Consider the following 13,877-nt stretch of genomic DNA (forward strand, 5'->3'; position numbering starts at 1 on the left):
AAGTGCTGATGTTTTTTTTAATGTCAGTCCTCCAAAGTATTAGCAAATGATACTAAAATGAAGATGTATGTTTGGTTTTGTGGTTTTAAATTTTTCATTAAAATTTGTTTGCCAGTGAGCTTAAGATAAGCATTTAAATGTGATTTGCACTAGAGTGAAAATCCTGTTTCTCTTCTTTTTTTTTTGAGAAACTAAGATATGGAGCATTAACGGCTGTTTGTTGCCACGTGGTTTTAAAAAAGCTTTTTACCTCATAGTCCTTGTTGTATACGAAATCTGTCAGTGCCAAATATGGCTTTGGTGCCAGTGGTTTACTCTTTCTCATTTAGCATGTAAATGTTTGGTTATTATTTATAAAACTAGCAATAACATCTGCAAAGTGTTAAGAGTTTTCCCAACATCTACTGATACAGCCCCTGCCTGAGAAATCCTCTCAGACTGCAAGCAGCAGAAAAGAGATAGAGGGATAAAATTACATATACAGAGAGCGAACATGCACACGTGAACATGTGTGCAGAAGTGGTGTGAACATGCAGAAAATATCTGTTGAGCTGACATTAGCCAATTGTACCAGATAATTACAGTTTCTCACTGATTTCTTATTCCAAGAGGAATGTCTAGGAAGGGTATCTGGGTTTTATGGAAAGTTTCTTGCTGAAAGGCTGATGACAAACCAGTGGCTGGTATCCCTGGCAGGGCAGAGAAGATGGGATGTGACAGGATCACATTACCTGCCTTCCTTGCCTCACTGCCTCTTCTAGGGTTTTACTAGGTCTTACCTGTGCTATTTTTGTCTTCCCATATAAATAGAAGACAGGCCCTCCGACAGTGTATAGCAGCTCAGGGACAATTTGGGGAAGTCCCATTTAATGGGAAAAAATAAGCTAATGATGAAGGCATTATCAGAACTGACTACCTTGAAGCAGGAAAATTTTGCTTCTAGGGTATGTTGGTTCTCTTCTGTCGGGAAGAAGGATCATCAGCCTGCAAAAGAAGGCATGGTAATAACTATTTTTCATTATGAAAATGCAATGAATGGGAGCTAGTAAAAATTTACCATTTTCAGTCAGAGGTTTTCAGCTGACAATTGAAAGAGGAACAAGTCTATCAGAAGTGAAGAATAATTAGCTTTTTGTTTTGAACCTTTGTGAAGAAGAAAAATGGTATATAAAGGTTATACCACCTTCACATCAAATATACATAAACTAAAGAAATTTTGCTCTGAAGCAAAAGCCTTGCAGCAGATTTTATAGAAAGTAGCCTCTATAGACAGATTGCAAAGCAGTTTCAGCTATTGCTCTTCATGCTAAAGAAAGTGCTTACAAAAATACCTCTATAGACATTAAAAGGAAAAACAGTATTGAAAGCAGTTAATTTTCCTTCCTGTTCAGGAGGTGGCAGTGGAGACCCAGCAGTAGAGGAACATCAGCTGGAATTTAAGTGGTGTCTCAGAGGAGGATAAAATCAGGAGAAATTTACTGGGCACAGCCGGGTTATATAGTGCAAACAAAGCAACAGCCCCTCTAGAAATGGCCATTTTAAAGAAAGGAATAATCTAACGGTGAAGAATCGAATTAGAGAAATTTAGTCTTTACAAAACTGGGAAGGAAACTCATTTGAGTGTAGTTATAGCTACTTCTGCTGTCAACCCTTATGGTATTTACTGTTGTTTATATGAGATATTTCCTTGTTTAATTAGACTTTAGAACACCAAATGTCTGCACAACTTGAGGAGAGAGTAACACACAATGCAACCATGTTTTAGATTGCTTTGTATAGCAGAATATGTTACAATTCAGTGTAATTATCCTGGCGGGACACATTTGTGCATGTATGAAAAGCTACATTCAAAACATTTCCTTCAAAATGCAATTTTGCATGGTCCCTCTTTCAAATGCTTTACAACAGTAGGTGATCCATCCTCACAGCTGCTATTCAGGAAATGTAAATGTCATTCAGTTTTCTTGTTGTTCAGATACAAAATTTAAAGTAGGGGTTGTCTGCCTTGCCCAAAGCCTCAGAAAGACTCAATGGCAGAGCCAAAAAATCCTGGCTTTCAGTACTTCTGGTGCTGTGCTTGCTTTCTCTTAATTAAAGATGTATTGGTTTTGTTTTCCCTCCCTCTGGTTAGTGTCAGAGGGTGGTTGAAGAGTACTTGTGTGTTGCTCTTAGTTGTTTATGGATTTCTGCACTTCCATGGTTTGGTTTTTATACTGATGGAGAGAATTTCATAGATCCCCTCAGCTGGGTGGTACCAGCTGGAGCTTTGCGTGGGAGCTCAGGGACAGAGTAATGACAATACTGGCTGTTTATAAGGGACTGAACTGAATGGGGATGGAAAAACCACCAGGAGCATTTCTAAAATGTATCAGGGAAAATATATTATTCATTTTACAAATCACTGTAACTACTGATCAAGGGACCTAGTGTCCTAGATTGTTGTGGCATATGTAAATTCAAAGAGATAACAGGAGCTTGGACGGGTGAATCAGCAGAAAGGCAAAGCAAGAACCCACTGACAGTAGTATTTCCACACCATGAGAGTTTATGTTTGAAAGGGGTAATTTTCAAACAGACTGTTTTGCAGATTATGTATTGGAATAGAAAACCACAAATATTCTGCCAGGTCGAAAAGAACAAGACATGGTTATGGCTCAGGGACACATTTTTCTTGTTAATGAGTTATTAGAATTTTTCTTGGAAGAGCAGTGACCCGGAACCTTTGTGTGGGTGTGGGCACTTGTGTTCATTCACATGTGCATTGGTGAAAAGTTGTGGCCAAATAACGTGATGGTTCACTCTGACCTGTGACCGGTGGGAGATTGGAATGGCCTACACTGCCCTCGGCAAGTCCATACATTGTATTAAGATATTAAGGGCAATCGAAACACAATCCCTTAAATGGCTGGCAGATTGCCACTCAGGCAAGATGTTTTCACTCTGGTGTTTAGACTGGTTTTTACTTCAGTAATACACAGTGTGATTGTCCAGCTGGGATCACCTTGGGCTGAGCTGACCTGATCCATTCCCTTTTATTGCAAGGCTCACAGGGACGGCTGAAACTTCAGCTCTTCTCACTCGGCGGCACAGCTGAGCTTTCTGAGGATTGAAATGTTTTAGCCTAATAAAAATTTGGGGGCTTGACACTGGTAAAGCTGAATAAGCTACAGTTTACAAGGCAGTTCAGCCAGATGACATAACAATCCCTTTTGGCAAGAGCTCCGACACTGTGAGCAAGACTGCTGTGCTGAGAAAGGGGGTTGCACGTCACACTTGTGCAAGCTTTGGAGTCAGTGGCACTACTCACATAGAGCAGAAGTCCTCACTTGGTAACAGCAGGCAGAACCAGGCTGTGCTGAATAGAAACAACACACTCACAGAAGCAATGTGGTGCAGATGCCCAATGTTACATCAAGAAAACTCCACCACTTGAGTTTCACCTCTGGGCCGCTTTCTGCTTTATTTAAAAGAATTTTAAGCTACTTGAACCAAGGATGTCTCTTACTGTACATTATTACAGAAATGGGTCCCTATCTCACTAGAAGCTCTCAGTTTACTGCCATACAAATAATAAAAGAACACATTTAAACATCAGTTGTACCACGAAGTTTTATAGGAACAGACTAAAAATACTCAGGCCCAGACTCAGCTTTTTCCTCTCATTATGAAGAATTGTTGAGTCTATGACTCGTATCTGGAAAAATACTTATTATGGGAACTGAGAGAATTTGTCTCTTTTCCTTGCAGTGTACGTGCAGTGCAATGTTCTGAATGTGTGAGGATGAAGAGAGAAGCCGTAAAGTGGAAACAAGAGGAACAGCAGAAACCACAGGTACTTTTGCAACTACATGCATATTCATGAATTGCCATGCAGTCAGGGACATCTTTGTATTTTTGGAGTTTCAAAGCAACACAAATTTCTTTACAGCCTATTCTGTAGATTTGTAGTTGTTGAAATTGCTACAACAAATAAAACCAAAGAACAAAATCCACACAGCTGAGCCTTTTTTTTTTATTATTATTATTCTTATTTGACACTCACATTACAAAATTTAGAAACCATAGACAGTTCAGGCAAACTGTTAAAACACAGTATAAATTAGGGGGGTTTAATATATAAATTCTATACATAGGTAAGTTAGCTTGAACATGACTGACAAAAGGATTTCATAACAATCTTACCACAACTGTATAAAAAGGCATGGGAATAGGATGGGCACTATAATCATGAATGCAGGTTAAGACATTTTCCACAACAGCTATAAAGCGTAACAATGACCATGCTATTCTTGCAGTGGTTATGTGGGGTACAGTATGCATATTACCATTAACATTTTGCAAGATCTATGTACAGTCACAAAATCATAACAGCCGCTTTCAAGTAACCTTACTGTTTCCTGCCTGTGCAATTAATAAAGTGTCAGTATTCGTTCCGAGGACTTCTAACAAAGCTACGTGGTTTGAGTATTATGGATGGTAGAGGGATTTCCATTTGACCTGAAAATGCTAATCATAACATGGAATTGCTTAATTTAAATAAAAAGATACAGGAAAAGCACAGCTCCTTGTTACCATCGCTCACATGATCAGTATATACCAGTCTTTTAATCTGTATTTATTTCCTAGCTTGATTCTTTTTAAAAACTAAAATGATAATTTAGTTCCCATTTTGCTAAGCACAGTTGTTAAAAGGAGTTACACCAGAAGAAATGTAGAACTAAAATTTGGATATCTTTCTGGGGTAATTTTTTGAAAGAATGTGCTTCCCAGGGAACCCTGGACATGTCATTCAACCTTTGAATTTCTCAATCTGAAAATAAGGACAGTTCTGCTTACCCATTTTTACTCTGTGTTTTTAGGTCGGTGAATAAATGTTTTAGAATAATATGTTCTTGGAGTTTAGGTTTAAGACAGCTGGTACTGTCACTAAAAGTGAAAAAAACCTTAAAATCTGATTTCTCACCTTTATAAGCTGATGAACACTTGCTAAGAGTTCTAAAACCCAGAGGATAAATTATTTTCCATCCGTGTTGCGTACTAGCAATAGTCTTCTTACAGACAGACTCCTAAGGGAAGTACTTGTACATTTGTAAGAATCATTATCTTGAAACACTTGAATGTAATAGCTCTGTGCATACACCTTTCACTAAGTTTTAATAATGAGGAGGATTCTGTCGGAACAATTCCTTCTAGTTCAACACGAGGGCAGACTGTAAGTGATAACCCAGCTTGGGCTGTTACAGAAATACACATGATGTCAACTGTCGAGACTACAACCCCCGTTTTCTAAACTCTGTTTACCCACGGGCCAAACATTAAGAAACCGTCATATGTTTAGTGGGTTCAAAAAGACTGGAATTTTAGAAGCATAATAAAATAATGAGAGCAGTGATATAGTACTGACCAGTAACAGTTCACTGAGGAAGTCACATTTCTCTGAAAGGTAGCTGGACTATGGAATTTTCTGGTCAGAAATCTGCTAAATGGGCTTTGCACATTTTAGAAGGAAGTTTCCTGTACAGATACTTAACTTATAGGACTCATGAGCTCAGAACTCAGAGTCTTCTGCATTCAGGAAGGCCTGGGAACATTGCCGTACTGCAGTATTAGTCTGGGTTGGCAGTTTTAGGGCCACAGGGATGAAGGGAGAAGGACTCCTATTCTATTATGACAGCTCTGGAGGATGATTATAGAGCCCTTGTATAGCAGAGGACTAGAAAAATGTTCCTATGGCATTCTGCAAGAGCTGTTTATGGAGCAAAATACCTCTTCTGTGGAGGGAAAGGCATCAAGGGAAGAGCAAGCAGTCTAAGCAACTCAATTTACAGCATTACAGTTTGCGTCTGGCCACAGTGCAAGGCAGGGGATCTAGACAGGAGTTACTCATACTTAGCTTTTTTCTGTAGCTGAGGTTATAGCCTGAGTTTCAGTGTCTTGCACCCGTGCAGAATGTATGAAATACCACCCACACAAGCTATTAGCTTCTTATTTACATCTTGCATAATGTAAAAATGCAGGATGTAATGCCCTGTATGAGCATTAGCTTAACGTCTAATATTTTTTGCATATCTGAAAACATGCAAAAAGAATTGTAAAAGAAATTAATACAAAACAGATTAACCTCCAGGTATGTTCCATCAAAAAAAAAGTAACTTGTTTGCTGCCTCCTCTGCTCAGCTCAGCGCTCAGCTGCTCCACAGAGAGCAGGAAAGGGACACACTAAGGCAGCGTGCTCTCCTTCCAACGTATCCAACATTAAAACAAAAGTACTGATACGGCTTTCTAGGTCAGTACTTCACTGTATTCTCTGCTGCCTTAGCCTGCCCATCTGCCATTGATAATTGGAAGATTGCACAGGTATTTTGTTCCACTCTGCTGCCATGCTCTGAAATACGAAAGTTAACAACCATCAATGTGTTTCTCATAATCTTTTTAAGTATTTACTTTTCCATGTTGCTTAGATCTTAAAATCTCTGTCAACTAAGTGACAGATTCTTCACTGTTTCAAGTCCTCTAGAGGAACGAACCTCTTTTAGTTCAAAGAATTTTCTTGTAATCATTCTGTTGGATGGATAAGGAAGTAGGCTTTGTCCCAGGTGAACTTCCAAGAACTTCCTACCTTTCAAAAGGGATGCATCCCAGCATCAGAAACCTAGGAGTGCAGGCTCAGATATGAATTTGCATGTCAGCTTTGTACAGGATCATCTAATCATCTCTGCATCCCCCTGTTAGTGTATGTGCTGCCATATGGACACCAGATACGGGTGTGCTGTTCCCCAGCCACAGTTCAATAATGCCCTGCACCAACTACTGAGGTAATTTCACTCAACAGATTATGTTAAAAAGGACAAAAGAAAAGAGAGTCTTTGGCCCACAGGTGAACCTCTGAGCAGTGGCAAAGGGGCTTTTCCCTGTTTCCTTGTCACTCCCTAATCCCATTCTGCAATTACAACAATGGAAATAATCAGTTCACAATCAAAGGGGTTTTAATTTCCAATGGAAGAGACACCTGAGACAGTAAGGCTAATTTCTACCAGTCTAAAAAGAAAAAAAAGGTTCTTAAAGCCAGAAAGTCAAATTTTGCTCTCAGACATGAACTAATTCATTGGATCAAATTCAGTCGTTGAATTTGCTGCTGAAACTTCAACAATGTCAAAGAAAACTTTTGCCTAGGCTGGATTTTCACCCTATTAAGTGAACCTGCCCATTTGAGAGCTGCACCTGGCTCAAAAGAAAGGCCAGGGACTATACCAGTTGTCAATGCAATTTAATCCCTATGAATAACTTAAAACTCTATTATAGCTAATAATTGTAGGACTGCTCCAAAGCCTATCAAAATCAATTGGAGTTTTTTCTCTGGCACGTTGCTGTGCTTGGGATCAGTCTCATTCTATGGAACAGTCATTGTTAGGTCAGATACTGTTAACTGTGTAACATTTTTACACTGATACACATAACTATCTTTTCTACTAACATTTCTTTTTATTGGTAACTCCAATTACATATTCAGTGATCTGAGCTCTGTTCTAAACTGGACTTCGTCACGTGCAAACCAGTGCTCATGTGCTTTAAAAAAAGGTGCGTAAACTATTGCAACAAAATATGATGAAGTAACCAAGGTATGAGTAAGGGACTGGCTTGATTTTAAGGGAGTGATTATCTTATCACCACTGACCACATCATAAAATATTTTCAAGCTGAGAAAAATATCTCTACGCTTAAATTGTTTCTTCTTTGAAGTGCTTTAGCAGCTGTGTCCACACTTTGTTAAAGTGCCATCTCGGCAGTGGCTGGGATCACAGTTTGCTTCCAGATCTGCATGTCCTCTATCCACATGGAGAGCTTCCAGCCAGCTGTATGACAGGATTGTGTTAACTGCCTAACAGAGGGCAGAATGATAGCCTAAGCTCAGTGTACTCTTGTGCGCAGCGGTCTTGTGTGCTAGACTCATTTCAAGAGTTTTTTGCCCTCAAAACTGTCATGCCCAGCAGACCTACATCCATCAATCTTTAATTAGGTAATGTGATTGATGCTGATGTGAAATTGAGGGCAAGATTGTATGATTAAGTGTCTTTTGAAAGGCATTGAACAAGTTCATCTACTGACTTCAACACAAGCTGAAGGCACACAATTCCCTCATTGTTTTTCACTGGACTTTTTATCTAGCCCTGCTTTGCAGAATGGCACACTCAAGAAATGAAAACATAGGACTTTTGCTACCACTCTGATTACACTAGAGGAGGTGCAGAAGTGATTTCATGTATTTGGGTCTTTTAAAATATACACAGAAGCTAAGTTAATGCTTCTGAAAGACTATCATACAGTCACATCTTACTAGCTTAGGGTTTTGATACTAACACTACAGACCTATAGGTCTAGTTTTGCTCTGTTCTCTGTGTAGCATTAATTCAAGCAGCTGTCAGGGAGGCCAATCCACTGAAAAAAGTGGAATTAGAAAGCCATGACATTACTACTAGTAACTTGTCTAGATGTTAGTCTAATAACTACATGCCTTACAGTGGCTTAGTGCTTGGTGTTAAGTGATACTGCTTTCTTTTCAGCATGGTAGGAGTTCTTTACACATTTATAGCAAGAAAACTGGAAGTGCTTTTTCTCATTTTTGTGTAATGTTAATACATTTTTGGAAGAAATCTATTCCCCAAATTGTCAGCCTTTGTTTCAGTTGTACTCGCGCTTTGTAAAACCTGTTGGTGAAGCAAGGCTCTAACCACTCTCCTGTCAGGAGTTGTACACCCTAGTCAGGCCAAATACTAATTACAAATGCAACTGAAAGCTGTAATTCAAGGCTCTACACTGCTTCTATTTAAATCAATAGGATTTTAGGTAAGAAATCATATGAAGACAAGCTATGATTCCTAAAGTCTGTTTTTTAAAAAGTGCTGTCTTCTCATTTTAAGTTGTTCTGTACTCTCATCTCCAAGCCATTTTGCAAAGAGCAGCCAGCATCTCTGGAGATCAGATGCTACGGATCAATATGCCACAAACCTCTATAAACCAATAATTGCCTCGGTAGTCACCAAGAGATGAGGATGTTTAGTACCTCTGAAAAAAGACCTTTTAACTGTGTGACTACATAAAGGCTTAAAGATAATTTGGTGCTTCTGAAAGTCCCACTAAGCCCTTAATACCTACCTAAATCTGACCTTTATGCTTCCATTTTAAGCATTGAAGTTTGAAAGTTTTGGACTATGAAAGTGGTTTAGTTTGCAACAGTGAAAAACTTTATAAGATCTACTTTAACTCATACTTACAAAATTGCCTGAATTCATGGAAGGTGCCCAAGAATATATAGTATTATCACAAGAAATCACATTTTGATTCATCTTCAGGGTGTTATAATCTCAGCTGTACCAGCCTCTATTGGCTCATTAGGAAAGGAGTGAGGGTTTGCATTTTAAGAAGCAGGTTTGAAGAAAGGGCCCATCCACTTACATTGGGTTTCAGATAAATAAAAAAATCACTTCCAGTATGAAGTCACAGTGTGCCTATTAAAAAGATGCAGACATTAAGAAAAAAAATGACCATTTAGCAAACACACTTAGGCATTAGCATTGTTGTAGATAGGTTTATGGTTATTGCTCTGGATTTGGTTGGAATTTAACAGGCTTTTAATGGAATCATTTTGGAAATGGTTCTGCTTGAAGGAATGGCTTTGTGTGCACGTTTCTCTCAATAGCTCTCAGCTCATGCACAAAAATTAACAAACAGCATATTAACAGTATCACCAGAATAGTGATCACTGCCTGACTGGAATGATATTGTACCATCCTTACACTTAGTTCTTCCATTCAAAGCTTGAATAAACACATGACATTTTTATGTTCCCCCTGCTTGAATTTATGCGCTGACAGACCTATATGAAAAGGAGAATTGAAGTTCTGCCTCAAGCCCCTACGTATGCAAATCTAGAAGAAACTGTCCTGCTCATCTCAGCAACTGCAAGAGCAGTAGATTCCAGGTGGCTATGATCCAGACTGCACAGGTTTTCACAGATCATAACCCAACGTAAGAACTGCACTGCAGACACTACAAACCTTTAAAATATCACATAGAGCATGTCTCAGGCTGCTGCACTCCCGATCACCTCAACTGTCAGAGCTGCCTTCAAACACTGGCTCACCAATGCCTCACATTTCAACAACTCACTCAGGCATGGGTAACTTTTGAGGCCTGGTGGAGGGCAGGAACAGTTCCAGTTTTCTGGCTAAATACACAGGCCAACACAGACAGGTTTTGTGATTAACCTAATTTTTCAAACCACTACAGCCACTTGGAATCCCTCTGTACTGAAATAAAACTATTACTGATCTCAAAGAGAGGGTTATGTCCTTCTGTTGTAGACAGAGAAAGACTGGAACATCTGAAAAGGCCAACATCAAATCAGTAATAAAATACAAAGTTCAGTATCATGTGGCATTTAGGTTTCATTTAAGCTTTCTGAGGTCTCTTCTGGGGCAGGTAGGAACATTCCTTGCACATAACAGTTAGTCTACTGTTAGGGCTTAGTTTTGAATCTAATATCCATATAGTTCATTATCATTTAATATAGGAGTTACAGTAGCACCTTGATTATTGTACAACTTTAAACACAAGACATAGTCCCTACTTCATATTATCTGTAAGGAAATGGTGAACATGGTTTAGATCCTAAAAATAAAGAGAAAAATGGTTATCTGCTCCTGAATGACAAATTCTTTAGTGCATTCATTCTAGTCTGAAACCCTTTGTCTTTTCAAAGCTTATAATCTAGTTCCCAAATTCAGAGCAATTAACCCCTCCTCCTACCCTCTTAGTATCATGTTGCAAAATAAACAGTACTGTATTAATTGAAACCCGACAGATTTTTTTTCAAATAGTAAAGCAGTATCTTTTTTCTTTAAGTGTGATAAAACCCTCTAAAAGATGCAACTCAGCATCAACAAAACTAGGGAACAGACTACATACATTAAATAGAGGTAAGTTGAGTCCAGAGTTATTTGCTGCTTCAGTTCAGCTTTAGATGTGGTGGTGGTGGGGTGCCTTTAAGCAATACTGTCTACACTCTGTGCCCTCCCCAGATCTGCCAAGATTCACAGTAAGAAAAGCAACAACAGTGGTGGGAAGAGTAACTAAGCAATAGTCATACTTCAGATTGTTCTCTGTAAAAATTCACGGGGTTAGTACGACTGTCCCATGCTGATGTGGTCTATACGTGACATACGCGTATACATACGAGTGAGTGATGTCAGTTTTCATCCGCTGGAAGCTTATACCTGTAGCAGTCAGTGCTTTGTTCAACAAGGCTGGGGGACTGCTAATGTAAGATTAAGTTCTTTCTTCATTCAGCAATTAACCAGATTGCTGCTGTGTCTGTGTTTGATTTAATTTTACAATCCTCAGAGGGTTTAAAGAGCTGCTGTCTGAAGCACCTGCTTCTGAAATATTCATGTGTATTTTTTGCTTTCCTTTTTTTATACTTTTCCATTTTATTTTGCAGTACCATGGTTCTCCATGCTCCTGATTTTCTTACGCTTTCCTTCAGAGGCAAAAGTTACAGTGATCCTGACGCAGTTTGGGCACAGCCACAAATAGTCTGTTTGTCCTTCCTCTTTATGTCTCATAGTTAGAAAAGCGTCATTGTGCACACAGTTCTTTTGATTTCAGTGGATGAATCCAGTTCATCCATCATGTTAGGCAGTCAAAAAACCCAACAAAAAACTCAAACAAAAAAATTGTCTAAATCCCAAACAGGCATCTTTGGAATCAGTAGTGCAAAATGTTTGCGGATTTCTTTTCCTTGACCTACTGCAATAATCTCTTAATCTTCAAGTCTTTCCTAAAATAGTGGATCTGTAAATTTAAAACAGAAGAACAATGAAAAAAACCAAACACAAAGGTAGGTTGTTTTTTTTAAAAAAAAAAAAAAAAAACACTCTCTTCAGCTTCTCACTTACACCAAACCATTATCCGGTTAACCTAGGGCATTTTCCATCTACACCAGCCTCCTTTGCATGGGTGCAGCACTGTATGAATGCACAAGTGGAGGGTATTCTTTAAACAGTGGATAATTTGAGATTACAATTAGCTTTTATCAGTGCAGCCTCAGTTCTGTAGATAAGTCTGAAATGGAAAAGACCTCTATCTGAGGTCACATTTTAAATGCCAGCACTTTACAAGCTTTGACTATCAGTGCAGCATTTTGGAGGTACTTTAGAAATGAGTTGATAAATGAGTGGTTACCTCAAGGATTTCCACCTGTCTTTTTCTGTCTGGTTTTCTGGACTTTCACTTTCATAGGAAGCCAGATACAAACCTGGAAAAAGTAAATATGTGTTATTCCAACAGCAACAGTAGCCCCCTAGCTCTCTGCATTCTTGTATGTCCTATATTATACCACACAGCAAGAGAAACTTTAAAACTTCATGGTCCCCCAGGTAGCTGGTAATCAGTAGAACACCGACGTTTAGCTCACATGTCTACCTTTGGAAAGCTGTTAAGTTAATTTTGATGGAACAGTAAAGGAGCCCAGAGTTAAATGGATACAAAGCACCCTCAAAAGGAGCCCAGAGTTAAATGGATACAAAGCAAGAATGAGTTACAGAAACCAGAGAAGGAACACAGTAGAAGAAAATAAACAGGCCTTTTTTTTCTGCAAAGCTTTGCATTGTCGGATGCATTTTATGACACCAAAATGTGTCTAGGCTATGGAGTCTCCTCTGCAAAAGCTGGCAATGCATTAATATCTCACTGTCTTCACAGAATTTTTTTTATGTAGGCTGTTATTTGTGTTCACACACATTTCCTCATTTGACTGTTTAGCAGTGCTTTATTTTTTAATGCTGGAACCATCTCAGTATTCAAGTCTGTGCTACAATTCAATTGCATTTTAATATTCAAATGTTGGCCCACTGTTCCGCCACGCTGTGACAAGCATAGTACAAGCTGCATTTCACATACCACTGCTGCATCTCTCGAATATATATTCTCCCACCTTTTACTCGGTGCAAGTCTTTCTGCTCTGCACTTCCCCTGGGTACAGGGGAGGCCTCCTGTGGCTTCTGCAAAGGGCATCTCATGAAAGCAGTATGAATATAGGGGAGGGCAGGAGAGAAAAAATCTGCAAATGATTAGTGGGTTGAGGTCACCCTTTCTTGGTCCAGCAGCCTGAAAATTGTACTTTTATCCCTGACTTCCACTTTCTGTCCATTTAGAGCCTAAAAACAGAACAAATGCCTCCATCCTATCTCCTTTTGATATGTATTACTTTAATCACATTAATTATTCTATTTTGGCAGTCATTCTTCTTAGGATTTAGGCAGGATTTTTGAAGCAGTATTTTGTGTTCTGAAGCAGTCTGTGAAATAAAACTGCCTGGTCTGATTAACTTGGATTAGTACAGAAAACTGCATATAGAATCAAGAAAAAATAAACCAATGCCAGTATAGCTTATGGGAATATAGCTACAGACAATTCTGTGCATGACAAGGTACCAAGAGGCAACTGACACAAACTAATACAAAATGACAGAGTCTGACATGCTGGATACCAAATTGAAGAGGACAGAGAAGTATAAAAAGACAATCAGAGAAATAATTTCAGAAGAGGGCTTTCATAGCTACAGCTTAAATTAATTACTAGAAAAGATTTTCTTAAAAATTCTTTTCCGTAGACAACATATTTCTTTGCCGTAGTGGAGGAGGTCAGCTGGACTACCATTGCCTTGGGCTATGTTCACTGAAGAGATGACAGTGTTGGTTTGTGGAAGAGATTAGTTCTGGCTCCATCAATCACAGAATGGGTGGCTAAGGGACAGCTGATATTCATAGCACTCCATGACATGGTTGTGTGGCCTCTTTTCATGACTACAAAAATAGGGC

General features: G+C 38.9%; 1 protein-coding gene across 1 annotated transcript in view; it reads right to left on the reverse strand.

Moving 5' to 3' along the window:
- Positions 1-3,992: 3,992 nt before the first annotated feature.
- RASGEF1C (RasGEF domain family member 1C) overlaps positions 3,993-13,877 on the reverse strand; it is an 83,510-nt gene continuing 73,625 nt past the window's right edge. Inside the window, exons 13-14 of the mRNA XM_074838482.1 lie at positions 12,241-12,313; positions 3,993-11,850 (exon numbers count right to left, since the gene is read on the reverse strand). Coding sequence (XP_074694583.1) covers positions 11,826-11,850; positions 12,241-12,313 — 98 coding nt within the window. The 3' untranslated portion in view covers positions 3,993-11,825. The remainder of the gene's footprint in view (positions 11,851-12,240; positions 12,314-13,877) is intronic.

The sequence above is a fragment of the Strix aluco genome, chromosome 13 (assembly GCF_031877795.1).
Source record: "Strix aluco isolate bStrAlu1 chromosome 13, bStrAlu1.hap1, whole genome shotgun sequence".
Taxonomy (NCBI): Eukaryota; Metazoa; Chordata; class Aves; order Strigiformes; family Strigidae; genus Strix; species Strix aluco.